Below are 23,513 nucleotides of genomic sequence, written 5' to 3'. Positions count from 1 at the left end.
ATAATGCACAAAGAAAAAGATAATACAGCTCTTTATGCTGAAAAACTACTGGTAGGATTCTATAGGAGACCAACACCTTTCCAATATTTAGAAACCATCAATGTCATTTATAAGCGATTCACAAGTACAGGAAAACCTCAAGATAGTGCCATCCATTACACAAATTTACTCTTCAGGGTCCTTAAAAGATGAGGAGGATTTGGGAATAACTAGCAGAAAGTAATATACCACAAGAGATTTAACCTGTATTTAGGAAAATATCCTACATCATACTGCCATGCTGCACTTCTTTCCATTTTCCTAACAAAGTATTGTTTCATTAAAGATATCTGAAAATACATGGGGTAAGGAAGGAGAAGCTGACCAAAGAGCTGAAATATGGATCCAATACAATCACTTACCTGTAGACTCCCAAACGTCCAGAATTCCAAGTTGCCCATGGCACACAGCAGGAAAACAGTGAGGCCTCCTGGTACCCAGGGTTTGGTCCAAACATTGTTAACCTGCCAGTTCAGAAAGGTCAGTTTATGCTGACTGGCCTCTGGTTGCCTCTTGAAAGCAAACTTCTTCATGCAAACTGGCCATGTGCTCTCTTCCTTCTAGCCTGTTTCTATGCACCTTATTTCCCTTTCCTGGAAAACAGCCTAAGCCTTCAAGATCTACCAAGTCACAAAGAAAACTAAATGGAAACACCATTGAGGAGGAAGATACTCACAAAAGGATTTTCAATATGGAACTAAATGGAAAAATATTCCTTTGGATAATTATCTAAGCAGTCATATTTCAGAGACAGATGGATGATGGATGAAGATCAGAGGGATTTCCAGCACTGAACTGCTGAGGTTCTCAAGGGCCTGAGTTCCCCAGCTCAGCCAGGACTCCTGTTACACACTGGCAGCTTTCTTACACAAACCAGCCCCCTGACTTAGCCCAGGGCTGCAGCCACCTGCAGTTCAGCCATTATGGCAAACTCCCCAAGCTCCCAATATAGCACTCTATAGCAGTGCTTTCTTATGTTAGTATTGAACTTAAAAAAATGCTATTCCTGTCAGCTATGAATAACAAGAGATACTCAAGTCTCTTGTGATGCCTAAAACCAAAACACACAATCTGGCAGGATTCCAGAAAGAGGGCTGGATAATGTGAGCTGGCACACAGAATGCTGTTCCAAAGATCTAAAGTGTAGTCTTGCAGTCTTCTGGTATCTCCAAGTGAAACACAGGATATTTAAATCACCAATGGATTCAAGACTTCTGTAGTGTTACAATGTTCTTCACTGTCCAGATGCAAAGAGAAACAATTAAAATAGAAATTAGTTCTTAATATGCAGAAACACTGCTACATGTGGTGGCAAAGAACATGTAACAAGTATTAAGCTAATTTTTCTTAACAAAACTGAATTTTATTAAACTGCAAGAAATGCAAAATAAAGACCAACACAGGTACAATTCCCTGCAAACTCCTTTAAGTGGTGTTACCATGAAGCAATTAGAATATTGACACTTTCACATATATTATTCATACAGTGAAAAAGGTTACAAAGAACATTACATGAACAACAGAAGGCATTGCTTGCCTTTTGCTGTTCTTTTTAAACACTAGGACATAGAACATCTCATTGCTGAAATAGTTTGAATGCATAGGCCACAAACAGATATTTGTATTATAGTTCCTATGATTACAGAAGTCCAGTTGCATAACACAATTTACCAGCAGGGAAATAGTTTGCTGGAAATTATTCCACTATAAATCAGTTTTCATTTATATAAACTGTCTTGAAGTGCCAAGTAAACATTAAAGTATGCAGAACATTAAATATATTTACAGGTTCAGTGCACTTTAAATTCCTCAGTAAGAGGGTACTGAAACAGCAATAAAAACAGCTTTGCTTGTACGATTATACTTGTGATAACACAAGTAGCTTGACTTAAAAAAACCCCAAACTATCAGCACATTAACATTCCTACGACAGTTTCATCAACATTTACCAAAACATCAAAGTAACAATACTTTATTTTTCTTTACAACCAGTGCTTATCAGGTGAGAATCAGTAATTCTGAAATATAACAGAGTTTCCTTGTTACTATTAAACACACAAAGGAGAGAATTCCACTGAGGAATCCATTTATACCGTGTCTGAACCGTGTGTACAACCTTTGATGTTTTTAAATAGAAAACATGACCAGCTATAAATAATATTAAGCAGTACTAGTTTTCATTTAGCATTTAAATAAATTAAGATTGCTGGATTTTCAAGATTGTGAGGTTATTTCAGGAAGAGAAAACAAGCTCCTCAGACACAGTTTCCATGTATGCTGCTCTGATTTAATCTGATGCCTTGCTGCAGTTCCTAGCAGTGCACAAACAACATCTGTGCAAGTCAAAGGTTTGAGGAGTCAGATTGAGCTTATAAATAATTACAAGTAAAAATAAATGAAAGTCTTCCCCATGTGAATTTTCATGGAAGGGATGTTGGCCAGATTAAGTTTACAGGATTGACTGGAGAGCAATGAACACTACACAACAACAACCAAAGTCAGCGTGTCCACAGCCAACTACCCCCTGCTCAGTCACCTCAGACTTGACTCACATCAAACTTTGCTTTAGAGATGCACAAATATTCAGTGCCTGCCACAGACCCCTGTGGAAAGGGAACAAGACTGAAACACGAGGCAGGAAGAACTGCAGACAGGGACTAACCTGGGCCTTAGATCATCCCCCAGGAGGTGCTTCCATATCATCTCACATGCCTGACTCCTAACTAAAGGCTGTTTAGATGTTGCCACTTCCATGGTAAATATCAAAGATCATGGGAAGTGTTTTGTTCCCTAGAATCTTTCAACTATTTTAAAACTGTGCATTTGTTGCTACATAAGTTACTTTATACAACCACCAGTATGGGTCTTGTTGCCAGCAGTGCTTAAAAATAGCTTTAGAAAAATTACCAAAATAAAATTAGATGATCCTGATAACTGATCAAGTCTGACCTTATAATGGAAATATGTTTTTCTTTAAAATCATATTTAAGTAGTTGCCATGAGAAGTAACTGTTGGCATCTATAAAAGCTGCGTAATAAAAATAAATACTTTCAGTCATTTACAACAAAATTAAGAAATATACATTTCACTGAAACAGGTTACAATACTTTAATGTACTGTACAGTCCTGAGCATGTTTTTGCAGGCGTAACTTAGGTCACTGTTCTTCCCCCACAAGTCCACATGACATATGCCAGCTGGAAGAAAACTTCTAATACTTCAAGAAGCAGTATCTTAGTTTAGCTTTGGTAATTATCTGTGCAACTGTATAAGTCTTTTCACACACCAAACAGATTAAGGCAGGCACTATTGTTATTAGGATTCCCCCATCACCTTTTGACACTGGTAGAGCAAACTATCTGGAAGAGCAGCACAAGGTGATCTGAACCACACAGCCAACATCCCTGAGTGAGTCCGGCAGTGCAGCAGGCAGGGCACAGATGGAAGCAGCTGGCATGCCAGTATTCCCTCATTACCTTAAAACAAAAAAGACCACAGAAAAAAATGAAGTAACAAGTAACAATTGCTATAGTGTACTTCATAAATGTATCTTTCCAACTCCATGTCAGCTGTTCTCTTCCATCCTTACCTCTAACACATCACCACAAATCACACTAAAATCCCAGCTTTATATTTGTCCCACAGCTTCATTCCCTTCTTTTTGTCCTATCCAAAACTCTACATAATGCAAGTTTCCTCCTTTGTAAAATCTACTGTTTGTCGTACACTTGTATCTTTACATCACCCTCACACAGACCCCCAGGTAAGGCAAACAAAGTCCACAGGAAAACAGTCCTGGGTTTACTGTCCTGCCAAACATTCCCTGCCTCAAACTTTAAGATACTCACTTATTTTTGTGGAAAAAGTTATATACTATATGTATACTACCTATAGTATACTTTCACTTACCTATAATGTCAACTATATGGAGTTTCAGCTTCTGTTGCAGTGTATTCAAGGCTGCTGAAAGGGAATCTTGGGAAGACAACATTTTTATATTCTGTTTCACATCATTGGAAAGGGACAACCACAGCTTTCCAAAGTCTTCTGTAGTCATTTCCATTGGCCTAAAAAGAAGATCACCACATATTTTAGCAAAATGACATATGCAAGAATATATTTGGGTCACAAAAAAAAAAATTCCTATCTGGAAGCAACTGGACAAGCAATAAGCAAACTCACATTAGTTTAAACAAACTCCTCTTAACATTTACAAAAGTTTCTATTCCTTGCTTTAGATTTCTAAATTCTAAAAGAATAAATTTATGGATTTCACTTCAAAAAGAAAAGTCTGCTGAAAAAAAGGATGCTTTTTTTTCTACTCCTAAAATAAATGCAGTGTTCAGAAACTAAAAGAATGAGCTTTCTTCTTCCTCTGCAAAAGTTGTCAGCTTTTCACCTAACATTCTGGTCCCTGCACTCAAATTACTTGTTTCGGTTTGACATGTTTACATTATGCCATATTTTAAAACAGCATTCCCTTCTGTTCGCTCAGTTTTCAGCCTCCTCAAAAACATATTCTGTAGTCCAACACTATTCTAACCTGCAGCTACTGTCAATATTCTCACTGGATTTGTACTTCTTGCTGGAACTTTGCCCCTTTTGGAAGTGTAAAATAACCCTTTATTATCTTTAACAGTAATCTCAGATTAAAACTAGGTGCCCAAGAAGGAGCCTTATATTTTCATAGTCAATACCCAAATCATCCTGCCCTTTTCTAATACTGAGTTGAGTACAGGTGTTTTTAAAAACTGCAGCTTTTTTAATTTACCTGATGAAGTCCATCAGTGACAAAGTTACTGAAAATTCAAGGCGAGTTTCCATCTCTGACTGGTAATTAACAGAGCCAGAAAGAATCCCCTGGGTAGAGATTTTGTTCATCCTCACACATTTCTGGCAATGTTCCAAACTTTGAGCTTCAATTACAGGAAACTGGTGGGTGGGACTCTCCAAAATCTACATGATGTTTTAAAAGGAATACAGAACATAAGTCTTGCTGTCAAGTTGTGCAAGTGATTAAGATACAGCTATAAAATTGTGTAAGTGCCTTTTATTTCCATTGTTTTTTCTTGGACTATTTGACAAGTGAACTGAACTACTATTTCTCAGCCCTCAAGAAGGATAAATCAATAATTAACATCTACAAGTGCTCTATGAGAAGTAAAACAGTGGTGAAACTCATCGCTGACAATCGGCTTTCCCCACCTCTGAATAACTGCACCAAGAACCTGAATTCTGTAGTTCAGTCCCAAAATATAAGCAAGCAGCATTTGCAATATACCTCAAGCTATACACTACAGGCAAGAAGTTGAGAAATCCTCCCTAATAAAAAGGAGGATTTCAAGATCATTCAGCAGTCCCCAGCCTCTCCAAACAAACCAGTAACATAGATTCTTTCCATGGTAGTGGTCTGTGTGGGAACTTAAGTGAATTACAAGGAAAAACTAGACATGAGATGCCCACTTCCTATCAATGACAGGTTTGATTCAAGTCAGAAATGGAAAGGAATGAAATTCTATAACCAATTAGCAATTCCTTTCCTGCTTAATTCTCTTTATCCAGTTATCACTTGCTGTTTAATAATTCTGCATTTCTTTTAGCAAAATCTGTGGATAGTCATGCTGATTCACAATTCCTACCTTTCTTCCCAAATATTTAAATGAAATTTCAGTCAAGACTCTAACATGCTTTTACCAACCCCAGTTAAATCCCACGTGTAGCCAATGCAAAAAAATAAACTGACCAACTCCTCTGCACCATCAACTGAATGCATGAGAATGAAATATGACTGGTAGCTTTGGAGGGGAAAAAATTGAAGCAAACCCACACAAATTTTATGTCAGGGAAGCAACTGCATCATGTTTGCCTATCAGGTAAATACAAGTGAAAGCACAAGCCCCATAGTCACACCCAGACAAAAAAAAAGTTACACAGTGAATTCTTTAGCAACTCAAGTCGTCCCACTCTGATAACAGCTGGTTAGGTTTGCATTCAGTCTTTGCATTCACAAGTGAGAAATCACACGTATTTATTACATGGAGGAAAGCACTAGGAAACAAAGTCAAGGTGAATTAAAAAAGTAAGATGTTAATTTTTAAACCAAATAAGTTTTATATTGAGATTTCTTTCACTGCCCTTCAGAATGTGTGTAACAGCTGTAACCACAGGTTTTGAGGAAATACTCTAGAAAAAGGTATGACTATGACATTAAAGCAAGCATTGCACAGGAAACGCAAGCGAAAAGCGAGAAGTTCCACGAGCATTTCAGACACAATGGAAACACAATTTCTTACCTGAAAGTGTTCTGTTTCTTCAAACACTAAGTTCACAGCATTAAGTGCAGAAGTGCTTTTATTGGAAACTAAGACAGTGAGCAACAGAGAGTCATCTGTCCACACCTTACATAAAAACAGAGCTAAGGCATCACTCTGACAAAGTTTCACCACCTCAGAGTGAGGAAGCTCTTCAAGTTCTTCTGGTAAGGAAGGAACCAATGGTGTTTCACTGGCACTTTCACATTGAGCACTTGGAGAAGGCTGAAAAATTTCAATATTACTATCAGCAAACAAAGATGACTGTGACAGCCTATTATCTGAAAGTCTGTCATCCAGCACAGATTTTTTAAGGGATTGAGGTGTTTCAAACACTAAATTATCTTCTACAATATCTGAAGAGCACAGGGAGGCTTTCCTTAACCTCGTGTGTGTACTTTCCTCAGAGTCTTCTGTGTTAATAGGTACTGTATCAAGTAAGGGACCAAAATCTGAAGCACCACTATTTTTGAAGTCTGATGCCTCCTCACTATGCTGAGTTTCATTTATCTTTGATTTCCTTTTGAACTTCTGAGTAGCTGTGTCCGCTTTCCCCAGCTGAAAAAAGATAAAAAGGAAAAATGATTGGAGAATTTTCTCGCAAAGAGTTCTGTTACTATTAACACAATGAAACAGTGAGCAGGGACAAGGAATCAATACAGATGACAAATACAAACAGATTCCAGACATTTTAATGGATTCAGGCTTTTGCTGTATTTCTTACAGGGTACTGAGTTAGCTTATAATGCAAGTATGACTCTAGGTTCTCTTAACAAACTAAAACCTCTTACTAAAAACTAAGCACAGCTAAAGAGTTTCTAGTTAACCAGTCACAAATGCCAAGATGTGAGCTGGCTAATAAGATGCCAGTCTTAAAAAGATTACCTAATGATGAATTCTTGTGTTCCAGATATTACCACGCACATATTAAAAATTGTCTTGACATAGGGGTGTCAAGCTCTAGCCTTACTGCCAAATGAATGGCAACAGCTCTGCAAAGCTGGGTCAAGGAACAATTGTTCAGGAAGTTGTGACTTAAACTTGAAGCACAACATGTAAGCAGAGGGAAGTTCTAGTTACCAAACCAGATCTGGTCCAGATGTTACTTCATCAAGTAATATCCAAGCTGCTTCATGTTCTTAACAAATTACCAGATTGCAAAAGTAATTTTCAGTAGCTTTTCAGTTACTTAGGGGAAATTTGTCTTATCACTAATTTGATCTTTGTTTGCATACAAATAATTTTAAATAAGGTTATATGTAAACTTAACAGTTTAAAGTCTCAACAGAGCCACTTACCAGACTGACACCAGCACTTGATCCCAGCCCAACAAATAAGGTTGATGCTAACTGCTGCTTCTCTTTGTCTTCCTCAGTGAGGCTGGCACCCTGATCAGACCTCAACACAGGAGGGTCACCCACCTGTCCTGCTAATAAGCTGCCACAAGAAACTGTTTGTGGCTCATTTTCTTTCCCTACTTTTTCTTTCTTTGGAAGATAACCTTCTTTTCCCCACAGCTTACGTACTCCCTCAAGTTTCAGAGTATTTGTCCTAAAAAAGCAAACAAAACAAACCAATATCAGCCATATGAACATCATCTTCTTAAAAACACACCAATCCTCAAACACCATTCACAACTTTGGGACTTTGATAGACACAGTGAGCAGTGAAATATAAGTGAACACTTGGATCTGCATGAAGTTCTATGTTAGTAATGTTACATTAGTTTTAAAACATCCCACAAATGTAAACTTGCACTAGGCTATACAGTACTTAAGTACAGACCTGCATTAAGCAGCATTAAACACCTGCAAACAGTACTAGACTGTGTTTCCCTCTCCACCCAGAGTTTCAGACTACATTTATAATATATTTGAGTAATTTTTTTAAAAAGTGAATATAAGCAACATGGTATCTATCTTTCTCCCCAGGAGAAAGGTTCTGGAAAGACATTTTCCCAGAAAGATTCTGTAAAAGTTTCCTGCATACCAATTTACAGGAATATGAGTTAATTTTTTAATTTGTATGAAGTTATGGACCTGGAATAGTTTGTAGTGTTCTAAAACTTAAGAAGCATCTTATACTGCAAATCTTATCCTCACTTTTATCTAAAAGAAGTTTCCTTAAAAGGCACATTATTAAGTATTTTTTCTCTATAATCTTTTTCTTAGAGGTTACACTTGCTCTTAATGGGAATACAATAACTTAATCATCAGGTAATCTTGTCCCCATTTTACTGCATCTACTATCCCGTAATTTGTAGTCTGTGAAAAAAGTGGAAAAAGAGTGTAACCACGTTAGTTTTTCTAGTAATTATAAAGATGCCATTATCTGAATTATTTCTTTCTACATGACAGACATTTCCAAGTTCAACTGCGTTCTTTCCAATTCCATGTCATGAAGCAGCAAACAAATGATACTGACAACAAACAGAAGCTTAAATAGGCATCATTTCAAACACAGATTAACTCACTCTTTGTGCCCTGTCTCAGCACTATTACCAGATGTATCAGAACCAAAAGATAAACCAGTAGGGGACTGTCTGCCAGTGACACCAGATGAGGACACACTTGAAGCAAAGGACAATCCATAAGGTTCAAAATTCAGAGCTGCAAGACAAATAATCTTAAAATTACAATGAGGCATAAAAAAAAAAAGAAAGAGATCTATTTTCTGAAAATAGATATTCCTGTACTGTTGGACTTCTCAGCCTTTCACTTTAATAATCTCCATAAATTTCAAATCCTATAGACCAGCATAGATTATAATAAAACTTTCTTCCATGCAGAACAACAATCTATATCCATCAGCTAGACTGATGTGGAACTAAGATCTAAATTGAACTTAGCTCCTTTCTATAGGCAAGAGATGTATTAAGATACTATTACTTTAAGAAAATGTATTACCTGTACACTTAAATTGCTAATACTTATCAGGTGATTTAAGAGCTATTAAATAAGTTCATTAAACTTTCACCTTTTTCCTGAGAAAGCTTCTCCTCTTGCCTCTGGTGATGAGGCTTATATGGTGCTGCCCCACGACCAAGTCCTTCAGCCACAAACCCATCCAGAAAAGATAAGGAAGCATCTACCTACACAAAATTAAAAGGAGTGAAGAGACAATGAAAATATTTGCTATATCTGAGCCTGGTGTTACCAGTAGAATATTGTGTCTTATCATCAGATCAGGATCAGAGTAGGCCTACCGTGTCTTTAAAAAAAACCCAGAAGACAACTACAAATAAGCCACTGTGTGACATGATAATTTTGTTAAAAGCAACTCCAGCTTAACATTGTGGTTCTTTATCTTTCAGTATAGAACATAATGATTTACCACATAAGCCTGAAAAAGTGTTTCTGAAAACTCACTTTAAGCAGACTTACACCAGTCAGAACTGCAAACATCATTCATTTTGAAAACACTTTTTTACCAAAATATTCAAACCCCTTAACTATAAAAAGCTTCACGAAAAACAAAAATTGCAGCTGTCTTACCACCATATCACTGCAACTAGCATCAAATGGAAGCAAATTTTTCATCAGTGCTTTGTCTTCACACAGATGTTTCAATTCAAAGGCATATTGTCTTATGCAGGTATCTAGAGAGCTGCTAAATTCTTGGATTAGTTTGTCAACTGTTTCTGAACAGGAGGTATGTGATGCTATCTTGGTGACTGCAGCCATTATCCACGCTTTAGTTTCAGAAGTAACATAAGTCTTCTTCAGCAGGCTGTGTAGTTTTGTCAAAATAACTTCTGGATCGACATCTGTAACAAGACTGAAATATTCTCCCAACACCTATTCACAAAAAAACAGACAAAATACGCACTTAGTCACATTGAGCAGTGCTTTCAGTTTTGAAATTAGAATATAGTACTAAATAACACCATAAAATTCACCTCACATTCAAGAAATAATTATTTGAACATCTTCTAAATTATTTTTTACCATTTTGTGTTTTAAATGTCAAAGGCTTGAAGTTATCTTTGTGTTTACCTCAGCACACTCCAACTTTTAGCTTCTTAAAAATCCAACAGCTGTCTTGGAAAAAAAAGCTAAAGATAACTAGGCCCTGACAAAACACAATTTGCTCACACTGCCAGCCTCTCTGGGCTGGAAGCTGAAGCTTACCCAGGTACCAGATAATACCAGCACAGCACCTGCCCAGGCTAAAAATGCATTTCACAAGCACATCTGGCCTAGATTTGATGAAGACAGAAAGGCTTTCAATGTGCAGCCAGGTTCAGGTGGCTGCTAAGCCATTCCAACAGTCACCTGCCTCAAAGGGAGCTTTTCTACAGCTTTTCTACAAACTACAAGTGAAGTAGTCTTTGGTCACCAAAGAGGTCACTAAGACAGGATTTCACCACATTAGCTTGATTTCAAGTACAAAAAATACTCATGACTAAAAATATGAGAGTCTAATAAATGTTCATTAAAAACATCACCACCTTTGACAGTTTCCTCATATTTGTGTATTGGATTTTGACCATGTCTCTACCTTACCCAACTCATAACTTGCAGGAATTTCTGTGGATACAATGCATCTTCTTCTCCAAGTAGTGATAAATAAGACTGCACTGCATACACCCGTAGCTGATGATCCTCATTCCCATCATCAAATCCTAGACAGAAAACAATATATAATTTCCATGAAACACAAATACCACATCCTACCAAATATTTCTGAGTACATTTTAAGAAAAAAACCCAAGTTATTAAGGAACATGTCATTCTTCAGAGCATTCAGAGAGCTGCTCACCTTCAGCCAACAGCCTCAGAAAGTTGTTTGGGATATCAGGATGCACAACATCACCCCCAACTGAAAACACAGCATTCATTGTCTGGATGAACCACTCGTTGTTGGGAGCATACGTGTCCAGACGTTAAGGAATGAAGTGCTAAGGCATAACTTTATGTTTCTTACTTGTGTGTTTCCGAAGGAACACTCATCTTAATCTCCCCAGTAAGTTGGGGATCTAAAGGTCAAACAGCAGCTCAATCTAACTGAAGAGGAAATATTCCTGTATTTTTTAGAAAGCATTTCCTGTAAGTTTCATGCAAACTGGTAGTCAGGTAGAAAAGTGTTAAGTTACTGTTGAAAAAATTGTCAAGTAGACCTCACACAGTAGGAACAGCAGACATGTTCACATATGTGAACTACTCTATTTTAAGCTCACAATTGTCCTGTGCTGGGGTTCCAGCATAATCTTTTGAATTTGTTTACCCAACATCACTTGATCAATGACAGAAAAGCTGTTATTTTCAGCAGTGTTTTGCTGTTGATTTGCAAAGTTTAGGAAAACAAGGAACATTTTTAAGCACTCCACAGAAAGCATTACTGGCTTTAACACATTTAAAAGTTTCTTAATATATTTAAAATTTGATTACCCTTTGCTAACTTTGAAAGTTTGTTTCTGCCTTCCCTCAAGTCCTGAAAATGCCATTACTGAATAGAAATTTTCAACAGTATAGAAACATTGATATTGCCTTATTTTTGCATACAGCAGGACAACACAGTTCTTTTTTTTGTACAGTACTCTGTTCCAAGCAGTGTACCAATAGGATGGTAAGGCAGCTTTCTGTTATAAAGCACTTACAACCCAAATTATCAGACAGAAATGCACATAGAAAATCATGCAGTGGCAGGTCTAACAGTAACATTCACCATATGCCAATCCCTAACCAGCACTCCCATCTTTTTGGCATTGTTAAGGAATCTTTTCTTTATTTCTATCGAAGTGTGTTATTCTTCAAATCAATATAGCAATGAAGAGTTAGTTCTCTGACAGATCATTTCCACAATCACAGAATAGCACTCCCTCCTCCACTAGTGTAAGACTTCTAAGTTTGAATTTAAAACCAGAAGGTTTTAATGCTAAACTCCAAAGCCAAAATAAAATATTTTGAGTGCCATTATTTTCTCTCAGTGAAATACAAGGAGCACAGCAGTCATCTTTGGATGTGTTCTCTTTTGCATACTTTTTTTTTTTTTGCATATGAAAGAGTGGAAAACACAGTTGTAACACTTCCTGTTCCAAAAGATCATGAAAGATGCTTAGAAAGGTATAAACGTTGCATTTGTCTGAGCTCTGACTTCACAGTTTCAGAAAAATAAAAGGATATTTCTCAGCTAGTTCAGAAAAATAAAAGGATATTTCTCAGCTAGTTCTGCTACTTTGGCAACTAGGTTGATGATAGTATATTCTTCTTTACTTTCTTTTAAGTAGTCGAGCATCTTCTGAACTATGACAATGACATTCTGTCCATTTGTAATCCTATAGAGAAGCTCTAAAGTCTGCAAGAGAAAGCAAAAAAACCCAATTCATTCTAAAGACAGAAAAAAGGAAGCAGGAAAACAGCAAAATTAGTATGATGCCAAGTTGAGCAACTATCTTTATTTAGCAAGTTTTAAATTAAATACGCTGATTATCTACAGAGCTTGTCACATTAATATTGGTTTAACTATTCTCTCACAATAACTGAAAGATAATAAGCCTTTTACACTACTAATGTCAGAAAAACTATCACCCATCTCAAAAATTAACTTAATTTTTGACATTTGGAAATTCACTCACCTCCCTTTTAATAATGGGATCTGGATGGTCCAGACATTCAATTATTGTCATCTGGTGCTGAAGGGCCAGATTAGGATCCTGCTGGATGACATAGGTCAGAGCCTTTAAACCTAGAATGTGATTACAAGGGACATAAGACAATGCATACTACTATGGCCACATTCAAAACAGGATAATGAAATCAGGCATCCTTACCTAAGTATTTCAAATTAATCTTGGGTGACAAAACAAATTTTCCAATGCACTTGGCAGCTTTTTCAAGTAGTTCAGATTTGGGATAAATCGTATAAATTGTTTGGACACATTCAAATAAGATGGCTGCAAGGGGGGGAAGACACATTATTAGTGGGTATTAAATAATTCTATAATTCAGAATTTTATAACAAACAAGCTCAGTGACTGTCTCAAGGAATTGCAGTGCTGTCCCACCCCCACTGAATTGAATCACAGAGTACCCACTGACATAAGGAAAAACAGGATGAAAGTCTATCTCTTTTACTTTATACATATTTTTATTAGCCCTTGCCACTGTCCATACAACTTTCTCTCCTTAAAGTTCTTCCAACCTTGAAGTCTCCTACAGTCACTCAGAGCACTGGACTGGGACAATCTGCAGAAGGCCAATGAGCAACTCTTAAGGATTTGAGACAAAATATTTTTTGATAATTCATACGACGTCTTAGCGTATAATAAGAGCCAAAATCATCCCAAGAACAGTCTTGTTAAAAAAAAATACCCCAGTATTTACCTAGAAGTAAACTGAACAACACACAAAAAGTAATTAATCCTTTGTGGCAACAATCTGGGCAAAGATTCAGACCGAGTTAGTCTCCCAAGTTAATTAGGGCTTAAAAATCATGATGTAATTTTCAGTTGGTCTTGTAATTCAGTCACTAACTCAACTGTCCAGTAGAAAATCCCCTGCTCTTTAGAAGTGTTGCAAAACTAAATCTGAGGAAGACTAGCATACGAATAACTCAACAGAAAGAAGAACATGCAATAATCAGTTACTTCATATAAGAAAGAGTAATCACTCAGAGCTACATTTTTCTTTTGTCTGGATCAAATGGTTTCACAAAACACTTAATCACAGGTGAACAAAAACTACATACCTAAATCCTATGTCCTTGTACAAATCATAATGAACTGCCCACTGTGGCCCTTTAAGTGCTTAAAACAAATTTAATGTTTAACTCTTAGCAAGTGCAAATTGTCTGTATTACAAGGCAACACACCTCCCAATATCTTGTATGTTCTTGCCTAAAAGAATAGAAGCAGTAAACTGAATACTCTAAACGTTTGACAGACGCTTCCTCATTTATTATTTACTAAAAGAATACTTCCCCAAAGCTCCCCTTTTTAGTGGAAGTAAAGCTTCCACAATGCTTTATAACATATATATCAAGTAGGTGTTAGACAATCTACAGCTCTGAGCCATGTTCCTTTTTTCTGTTTTACCCCTCAGTGTTTTAACCAAGTCTCAATTTTCTTTCCATTTCACTAGCATGGGGATTTTGGCACATCAGCAGGGCTTTTATCAATAAAATAATGGGAGTGTCAGGTTTTTTTAACAGTGAAACAGCTCTTAATGTAGGGTTCTAGAGCATCAGATCTGAGAGTTTGGGGAGGTATCAAGACCTGGGGAGGAGAAGATAAAGAAAAAAAATTCCAATAAATTGTTCAACTTTTTAGTAGAAAATAACAGTGCAATTATTCCTTTTGCTTTGTTCTCTCAACAAAACCAGCTTTCTATATTGAGTAGGTAATGAACATCTACCATAATGAACCTTCTACTCTGTTTTAGAAATTTTCCATTGAGATGTGTGCCAAAACCATCATTGTCACAGGCAGCACTATCACTGAGCCCTGAAGGTGGAATGTTTATTAACTGTGCCCAGAAGACAAGCCCTACACAGCTGCAAAGAACAAACACTGGCACTCTTGCACACCAACTATTGCCTTTCTCAGGGCAGCAAAAAGAAGATCTAAGCATTTCTAATAACCAGAGCTGTATCAGTAGGATTTTCTTTTATTGCTTGTTTCAACTTAAGCAATGTCCAGTAAGACCTTTCATGAAGAAGTTGACTTTCTGTATTTAAGGGCAAAGCTAACGCAAACACAGTTAAGTTAAAATTAATTCCCTGTATATAAAAATGTTTTACTTCAATGATAAAAAAATTGCACTGTCCAGTAACGTATCACTTGTTCTACTATTTACTAGTTGATCATTCAAGAATATTATTAAGACAATAATTAGATTTTTCTAAAGCACTATGTTAGTAATTTGGCACAATCGACTACTCACAATTTTCAATCTTTTCAAAGACTGACAGTTACACAAAATAACCTCACCCACCATATGTAATATTATGATTTATCTCTGCTCTTCTTAAAGATTCATCTAGAACATCATACATCAATTCACTTGTCCTGTTTAAGAAAAAATATTTAAAATTAATTGGAGTATGAATAAGCATGTGGTTGTATTTTGCCAGACAGCTCAAGGACTAGTACCGAAACTGGAACACTATTCATATCCACAAATTCACTTTAACACAGAGAAGCTCTATAACAAATGCTCCATGGCATTTAAGATGTTTGCAGCTTTCAAAAGAAATATTTACCCCATCACAAGAATAAAAACACTTTCCTTACTGTTTGTATAAATAAAAAGAAAAGATAATAGGAAAAGGATCAGAGACAACTAGGCCCTCACAAAATGGCAGCACTTTGAAAATAGCTTTACTCTGGATTTTCATACAGTTATTTGGTAACCTTGTAATAGAAGTCCCAGCAAAATACATATTTTAAGCATGTTCCACAATCGATTGTTTAGCCAATCCAAAAGTTAAGAAACAAATTTTGCAGAACTAGTGTGCTGACTGTCTTGATTAATAACAAACGTATAAGAAGGTTAACACTGAAATCCTCTTTAAAAAACCCAACCAAGTAAACCCAAACCAGAAAGCTGTCTATTAGGTTCAGGCTGTGACTGTACTCTTTGTACCTTCAAATTATTAATTACAGAGAAAGATCTGGTTACCTTGGATCATCTTTTCCTAACAGCCCCAATATTCTTAAAAGCTGAATTTGCAACCATGGTGCTGGCACACTGTGATAGTTGAAGTCAGAAGAGAGCTTTCCTCCCACTACCTGCTTTAGGATGGTTACAAAACTCCCAGTCAAGTCCTTGTATCCAGATGAGTTTTCCTACATAATGAAAAACAAATACAATTCAAACATTTTGTTACAGCAGCTGGAAAGTAAAAACAATCCAAAACTTGGGTAGGATCAAAATATCTACGCTGATGGTTCCATTTCTTTAAATTAAACTTCTACTCTCCAACACCCATAAGCTCTTCACTTTAAGCCTATGCTCTTTTCTCACACATTTGGGAAGGGAGCAGATGTAACATATTTACAAGCAAATTCCATCAAACCCTTAAACACAGCGAAGAACTGAGATCCTCCAGCTAAGGATCCAATGATGCTGAGCATTCAGATCATGCAAGAAGTGAATCTTACTAAATCAAGTGAATCAAGCTAAACAGAGAGCTGGCATAAACAAACATAACACAGAGGCCCACCATCACATAAATTAACTTTTCTAATGATTAAAGTAAGTTTTTCTGCAAAACTTCTGTACAGCACACTGTGGATTTAAAATGAGAACATACAAAAGTATCTCCCAACTTCAGTTGTGCTTCCAATTCTTTGCCAACCTTAATCATTTGAAGATAAATATGCAGAGAGGCAGCCATGACTCCAGCATCCCTGTCACATAAGGCTTTCCGGAACTTATCATGGATGTGCTGAACTTGGTTAGGAGCGATGAGATAGAATTTATATAAAGCCTGAACAGCTTTTCTTCGGATAATTTCCCTGAAATGAGATTTACACTTACTAAAATGAAGCTACTTGGGTATTTTAAGTACTTCACATAACAACTTGCACTTTTTATTTCTAGAGCGTCGTAAAATCCAAGTGGCCAGCCATGATTTGCAGAGAGATGAAAACCTGTGTTTTACATATTTGATAACAAATGACTTTGCAAATACCACCTAAGTGAGGAAGTGACAATGCAAACTTTAAAGCCTATTAGAGCTTGATGTCAGATTGATTATTCAAAAGAATGGCCAGTAAATAAACACTAAAATAGGTCATGACTAATCTTTTGTGGTGATATGTGCAGCTGCAAAAAATACATGTCTGGAAGTTACTGAGTCAGTTCATTCTCCAGTTCTCTTTCTAATCAACACAATTACAATATTATCCTCTGTGTATGGGATATTATAAACTAAGATTCAAACAACTGAATCAAGGATATTCATATCTGTAGATACACTTTTATCAAAGTTTCTATAAAGAGTTTTATTAAGAAAAACTATCAGTAAGGCTCAAAGATCCTAATCTATTTCTCCACCTATTCTACAAACACTTCCTTTATCCCTGTTTGTTAAAAGGACTAAAGGAAATAAATTCAATCACATTTACCTATGAAAACTGGCTATGAAAAAAATTAATACCCATCCAGTACTCAGTCAAGGCTGCAAATAAACAAGATTATAATCCAAGAGTAAAAACTAGGAGGAACAACTTCTAAAGGCAATGACTAGAAAGACCAACTCAGAGAAGACACACCAGTTTACTACCTACAAAATTAAGTTATTCAACCACACAAGGCCATTTGAAATTCTGCAAATGAATACATACTTAGAGTGCTGGAGCTTGTCTTCTATTAGGGGAAGAACAGCTGGAATCATCTCCCGTGGAAAGATCTGGCTGACAACAGTTAACGCCATGCACACCTCGACTAGATTAGTGCTCTGTAAGTCCTGAAACAAGACAGTAATTTTTTACTTAGACTTTTACATTTCAGACATATCCCAAATCTTTCCCAAGCAGGCTGTGTAGCCCACCTACACAGCCCAGCCACTGCCAGCATCCTGCTGCCTGCTCATGTTTGAGATGTGTCAGCTCCCACGGAGCTCATCAGGTTCTCTGCTCCTCTTATACAGCAAGAAGGAACAGGCATCTCCTCACATTGGTGTTATAGAGATGTGTACAGTTAAAATGTGTATGTAGGATTAACACATGGAGCTACAAGCAATTTTGGTTTACTCAAATAGTTGGATGATTTCAAAAATACATTGAGCCCCCAGCTGGATCAGGGGGATGAGTCACTCTCACAGAATTCAACAGTATTCTCTCTAGTGCCTTTGACTGAGCCAAAAGAATTAAAAAAAGAAAAAGGCAAGCTCAATAATACTACCAATTATGTACTGGTACACTAAAATATTACCTACTCCCTAAGAGGCAAATGCAAAGCACATGTAGCATTCTACTAAAGAAATAATAAAAACTCGGTCTGTTCCAAATACAATTAAAATTAGTAGATATAGCTCACTGTAACCTTAAACCAAAAAAAAGATGGATGAATTAATGAAACACTAGAGTACAATTATTTAAAAAAAAATTAAATGTGTAAGGTTTCCAGTTGACATAACTTGCTCTGTCCATTTGCCCCAGATAGGGTTTAAGTCCTCATTTTGGTTTAGTTCTTTGTGGACTCTCATTTTCCACCTTTTTCTACACACTTAGGAGTTTTATAAATTTAAAAATATGACTTGAAATAATTTTCAATCACAGCAACAAAATGACCATCACTTTCAATCTAAAATTTATCTTTTGGACTATTATAAAAGTAATCATTACAGAGAAGAGTTATGTCTTCATTGCTCCATGTAAGAGACAGTAATACAGAAGACAACACCTATGAAATATTATTAGATAATAGATTTTCAGTGTCAAAGTCCCAAGCACATTTCCATTTTCTGTCAAAGTTATCATAAGAACTCAAAGAAGGCAAGAGGCACTTGCCATCACCTAAAAACAAAAGCTGACGTTGCAACATGCATACGTGGCTCCTCCTGGAGCTGAGGTACATTTTATAAAGGCAAGTTTATAGCATTCCTCCTTTGAAAAAAATTTAAAATATGGCTTCAACAGCAGGAATGCCAAGATTAAATTAAAAAGAAAGGAAAAGCCACTTCAAGTTTTCATTGCTAACCAAAGAAACAGCAACTTCAGAGAGGAAGATATAACTAATTAGTACATAGCTTAGACATTGCGTGACAAAACAGGAAGAATTGGTCCAAGTTAAATTTACAGAACCACAGAATTGTTTAGGTCGGAAAAGACCTTTAAGATCATCAAGTCCAACCTTCAACTCAGCACTGAGTTGAAGTCAGTCCTTAAGGCCACATCTACATGTGTTTTAAATCCCTCCAGGGATGGTGACTCTACCACTGCCCTGGGCAGCCTGTCCTTGTGGGTTTTTTACCTCCAAAAACACTGTACCTTCACAACTGTGTTCACAAGTAGAAGCAGCAGTTCATGATTTTCATGCAGAAATAGAGAAACTGCCAAGTAGCCTATAAAAGAAAGCAGCCTCCATTACTATTTTCAAGCAATAAGCAAATTGAAAATAGAAAACTTAAGATTGTCTGTAATACAAGAGTTAAACAATTATGAAAAGCTAATAAAAAACCCCAGTTGGATGACATTTGCTCATGTTTTAAATATCAAGACTTTCTTTTATTTCCAGGCAAACCAGTTATATTCAAGTTGCAGTAAAGCTCAACAACTAAGAATTCTAAAGTTGTGAAAAGTAAGAGACATTACAATAATGTTATAGCTAAAGAGCAGTTAAGAGCACCATGAGAAATCACTTCCTGGAAAACCAGTATCTTCTCTGCACAGAGCAAAGTGTATTACTTTTAGACTACACAAAAAGTGCACTTCCACATTTCTCTTTTTTTACAAATAATAAAATTTCTTTTCAAATAAATTTTATATTCAAATTAGAATACAGAAGAGTAAATCCACTATCCTATATTGAAAACTCCTTTGTTATTTCTTAACAAGGAGGAAATCATTCTATAACCCCAGAAGAGAAACTTGTTAGAAAGATTTTTCTTCAAGACCCCTCTTCCTTTTAAACTAAGGGACTTAAGTGGGGGGGAAGGAGAGCATGCCACAACTCATAGTAATATCTGCACTACAAAGACAGATCTTATAAACTTCTTGGTTCATTCAGGATTTAGGGATCAAAATTAACAACTTGGATACAAATCACTGTATTGTCTGGGCTATCAGATTGATTTACCTGCTTATGAACCCATGGTTGAAATCAGCTTAGCACACGCACAAAACCAGAGTTCACTCTCATGAATGGAGGCTCACACTGGGTAAACAAATAGTCCTCTGACCAACTTAACTGACAACAATTCCTCAAGACAAACTTTGGTATATTGCACCAAAAGCTGACAAGATCATCCTCTGTATCACATATAAATGCAGAACAACAACGAAAAAAAAACCAAACTCCCCCTACATACTCTTGATATCATCCTTTTACCAGATCAAAGCTTAAGGGCACTTTTTGTCCAGACAATTTTAAGCCACTCATATTACAAAAAAAAAAAAAAAAAAAAAAAAAAAAAGTTGCTTCACCAAACCCTTCTCCAAAAGAGAGCCCTAGTATGGCAGGGTCTCAAACCTATTAATAACAAAACACATTGGCTCTTGAAACTGGGAGAAGTCAAAAAGTTTTCTTCAAAACAGCTGACAACCTGCCCTCCCAGGTTTGGTGACAACAACATTTCTCAATTCCCTACCACAGCATCTGTACACTGGCTTTCACTACTCAGGGGAAAGCTTTAATTCATCACTTGTATTCTCTCAGAAACTCCCATACTTGGGTAGATGATCCAGATGAAATTCAAACAAAGGATATCAAACAAGCATATCCCACAAGACATTGCCTTCCTTCTGTGTATGCAGACATGGTATTGCTTGGAGTTAAACCATTTTCTCTGCAAACAAGAAGAAATGTCTTCACTAGGCAGCTGAATCAGCAACTGCAAGGAAATTCTCCAGTGAGACAGGCTGAAAGATTCTTCAAACTAAATCTACTGGAGACAAGTTCGTAGCTACACTGGCAGGCAAGGAAATCACAGTGGCATTTCAAAGTGAAATTTCAAAGAAATCTGAACTAAACTTTCACATTTCCTCAGGAACTTCTGCCCCTATGCTATAAGGATCTCCCTATTTGCTTCATTCCCTACAACTGTTTCCAAAGTAAAAAAAAAAATGATTAAAAAATAATCCTACAAGCACCAAAACAGAAAATGTGTCTGACAGATTTCTGACACCATAATCTTTATCTGATCTTGTACTATAGTACTTGAAAAAAAAACAAAAACAAATCTTGAGAGAAATTAATTTTCTGCTTGATGTGTTTAACAAACATTCTCTTTAATTATCTGTTTACTGGTGCCACAATTCAACACAATGAAATTGTGATGATTTAAAATAAAATTCATTTCCCCTGCCTTCTGTGCTTCAAGCACATACAAAGCACCACAGAAACTAAGGATTTAGCTAATTTCAAAGATTAAGAGACCATGAAACAAGATCAAGAAAGTAGAAGAACATTTTAAGTAAGTTGTGTTTTTAGATGGATTATAAATCCTGAGAAACTTCAAAAATAGAATTTGAGAACATTATTAAGGCTACAGCTCCATGCACATACCAACTCTCTTCTCCAAAAGATTTCCTTGCTGTGCAAGCTTGATTGCATGGATATATCCAAAGGAAGACTCGTACCCCAGCATTTCACAGTAGATGAGTCTCACCATACATTCTTTCATCAGTCTCTGAAATAGCAAATTTCAAGAGAATTTTAAGTCAGCTATGTATTATGCTCTTCTTAACTGCTCTGATGAAGCAGAGAACTGTATCTGACAGAAACCAACGTCCATTCACATTTTCTAAAATCAGGGAATTTGTGATTTTTCTTTGCTATGAACCTCTTCTGAAAAATTAATATTAATTTCTGCTATAAACTTCCCACATATGACCCTTAAAAAAATTTTATTTTGACTAGCATGCATGTGATCAACAGTACATTAACTATGGTCAACATAAAGAATATGAATAACCAGAAGCGTTCAGATGATCATACTGTTAATATAAATTATTTTTCAACAATTGCTACCCTGACCCAGGATGATTTCTCATTATGCATAGATAAAACCTGATTTTTTCTCCTAAAAAGGGTCTCCTGTATGGGACTGAGACAAGTAGAATACATCATCTCCTGCAACTCAGATATGATAACAGTGCATACAACAAAGTACAGCTTCTTATGGAGCACAAACTAATTATAGGACGTCAGCCTGCAAAGAACACGATTTGAAGCAGTTCATCTGCTTTGTTTCAGAAACTACAGAACGACAGATCCTCGGTGCCATACTGTTACAGTTTATTCACATCAAACAGAATCACAGTGTTCTCACTATTTTAGCTGCACTGCAAAACCACCTGTATTGGTATCTTTTAATGCTGATGATTTAAGATCTATAATGCAGATAACCAGTACATCCGCCTGGCAAAAAGAGTGAGAACACTGCTGTCCTCCACCTTCGGTGTGCTGTTCCCTGGTGTGCCTGTAATAACCACTAACAGAACTTACAAGTGTCGTGGTGGGGGCTGAAACTGTTGCTTTCAAACTGGTTAGTTCCTGCTGGATCAATTTTTCTTCTTCCTAGAGGAGAGAGTTCAAATCTCGCATATATTTCGTAGGCAAAACACGTAACAAGAACCACAGAAGATGTGTTCAGTGCCCCCGACTGTTCCCACAGCAGCGGGTGCCTCGCTCAGGGGCTGCTCAAGCACTGCAGCGTGGCCGTGCCTGCCCGCTCCGTGCCCCCGGAGCAGCACAACGCGGCACAGCAAAGGCTTATCGCGGGCTCCCGAGCTCAGCCAGACCCAGCTCGAGGGGACACACCGTGCCCGGGGCCCCCAGCCCAGCCCAGCCCCCGCGCCGGCTCCCCGGGCAGGGAACGGAGCCCGGCCCGGCCCCCGCAGCCCGTACGTGCTTGGAGGTGAGCGCCGTGATGCTCCGGATGAGGCTGCCGAGCCGGGAGGTGGCCGACACCCTGGCGGGGCCGCCGGCACCGCCCGGGCCGGTGCCGGGGTCGTGCTGCCCCAGCAGCCCGGGCAGGGCGCTCAGAGTCCGCTCCACCACGTCGCTCATGCCGGACCCACCGCCCCGGAAGAGACGGGCCCGGGCGGCCCTTTCCGGGGCGGGCCGGGGGCGGGAGGCGGCGCCGCGCCCTGAGGGGCGGGGGATCCGCGGGCGGGCTCTCGGTCCCCGCGCACCGCCCCCGGCCGGGCCGGGAGGTGGAGCTGGAGCTGGAGCTGGAAACCCGCGTTCCGAGCGGGCTCTGGGGGCGCTGCCGGTCGTGCCGGGCACGGAGGCATCGCCGCGGCAGCTGCTGCTGGCAGCATCCCGGAACAAAGACATTTAACGGTGGGTTACGAAAGAGCAGAGTGTAGCAGCTTTTATCACAGAATCAATGAGCGTGGAAAAGACCTCCGAGGTCATCGAGTCCAATCTGTGGGCGAACACCGCGGTGTCACTTAGACCGTGGCACCAAGTGCCACATCCAGTCTCTTCTTAAATCCCTCCCGTGGACGGTGCCTCCACCGCCTCCCCGGGCATGCCGTTCCAATATCTA

General features: G+C 37.8%; 2 protein-coding genes across 5 annotated transcripts in view; both read right to left on the bottom strand.

The window, feature by feature from the left end:
* Window positions 1-1,242, bottom strand: part of GLDN (gliomedin) — a 126,190-nt gene extending 124,948 nt beyond the window's left edge. Inside the window, exon 1 of the mRNA XM_050309825.1 lies at window positions 402-1,242. Coding sequence (XP_050165782.1) covers window positions 402-572 — 171 coding nt within the window. The 5' untranslated portion in view covers window positions 573-1,242. The remainder of the gene's footprint in view (window positions 1-401) is intronic.
* A 138-nt stretch (window positions 1,243-1,380) lies between these two features.
* AP4E1 (adaptor related protein complex 4 subunit epsilon 1) lies at window positions 1,381-23,035 on the bottom strand. 4 transcript variants are annotated; one of them, XM_050309822.1, is made up of 22 exons: window positions 22,868-22,966; window positions 22,466-22,533; window positions 21,524-21,647; window positions 20,687-20,804; window positions 19,288-19,361; window positions 17,641-17,762; window positions 16,650-16,809; window positions 15,971-16,137; window positions 15,284-15,357; window positions 13,123-13,245; window positions 12,928-13,037; window positions 12,508-12,647; window positions 11,112-11,224; window positions 10,856-10,974; window positions 9,845-10,147; window positions 9,327-9,441; window positions 8,824-8,959; window positions 7,649-7,901; window positions 6,333-6,908; window positions 4,811-4,995; window positions 3,949-4,106; window positions 1,381-3,515 (listed from the first exon to the last, which is right to left on the bottom strand). In XM_050309822.1, exons 3-22 carry the CDS (start codon window positions 21,569-21,571, stop codon window positions 3,355-3,357), a joined length of 3,255 nt encoding a protein of 1,084 aa, XP_050165779.1. In that variant the 5' UTR covers window positions 21,572-21,647; window positions 22,466-22,533; window positions 22,868-22,966; the 3' UTR covers window positions 1,381-3,354. The 4 variants fall into 4 exon arrangements, with proteins under 4 accessions (XP_050165779.1, XP_050165776.1, XP_050165780.1 ...); XM_050309819.1 differs by lacking the exon at window positions 20,687-20,804 and having other exon boundaries at window positions 22,466-22,537; window positions 22,868-23,035; XM_050309823.1 differs by lacking the exon at window positions 20,687-20,804 and having other exon boundaries at window positions 22,868-22,979.
* Between the last annotated feature and the right edge of the window lie 478 nt (window positions 23,036-23,513).

Source organism: Myiozetetes cayanensis, unplaced genomic scaffold, assembly GCF_022539395.1.
Source record: "Myiozetetes cayanensis isolate MyiCay16 unplaced genomic scaffold, myiCay2020 scf14, whole genome shotgun sequence".
Classification (NCBI taxonomy): Eukaryota; Metazoa; Chordata; class Aves; order Passeriformes; family Tyrannidae; genus Myiozetetes; species Myiozetetes cayanensis.
The sequence above is the reverse complement of the archived record's forward strand: the minus strand, read 5'-3'. Positions and strand labels throughout refer to the sequence as shown.

What these genes read in the sequence shown, in the direction of transcription:
- AP4E1 (XM_050309819.1), bottom strand. Translation starts at nt 23,029, where the DNA reads ATGAGCGACGTGGTGGAGCGGACTCTGAGCGCCCTGCCCGGGCTGCTG. An exon ending in GATTAATTTGAAATACTTAG is followed by an intron (nt 13,038 to 13,122) that starts GTAAGGATGCCT and finishes ATCACATTCTAG; the next exon opens with GTTTAAAGGCTCTGACCTAT. An exon ending in CAAGTGCTGGTGTCAGTCTG is followed by an intron (nt 6,909 to 7,648) that starts GTAAGTGGCTCT and finishes ATCTTTTTTCAG; the next exon opens with CTGGGGAAAGCGGACACAGC.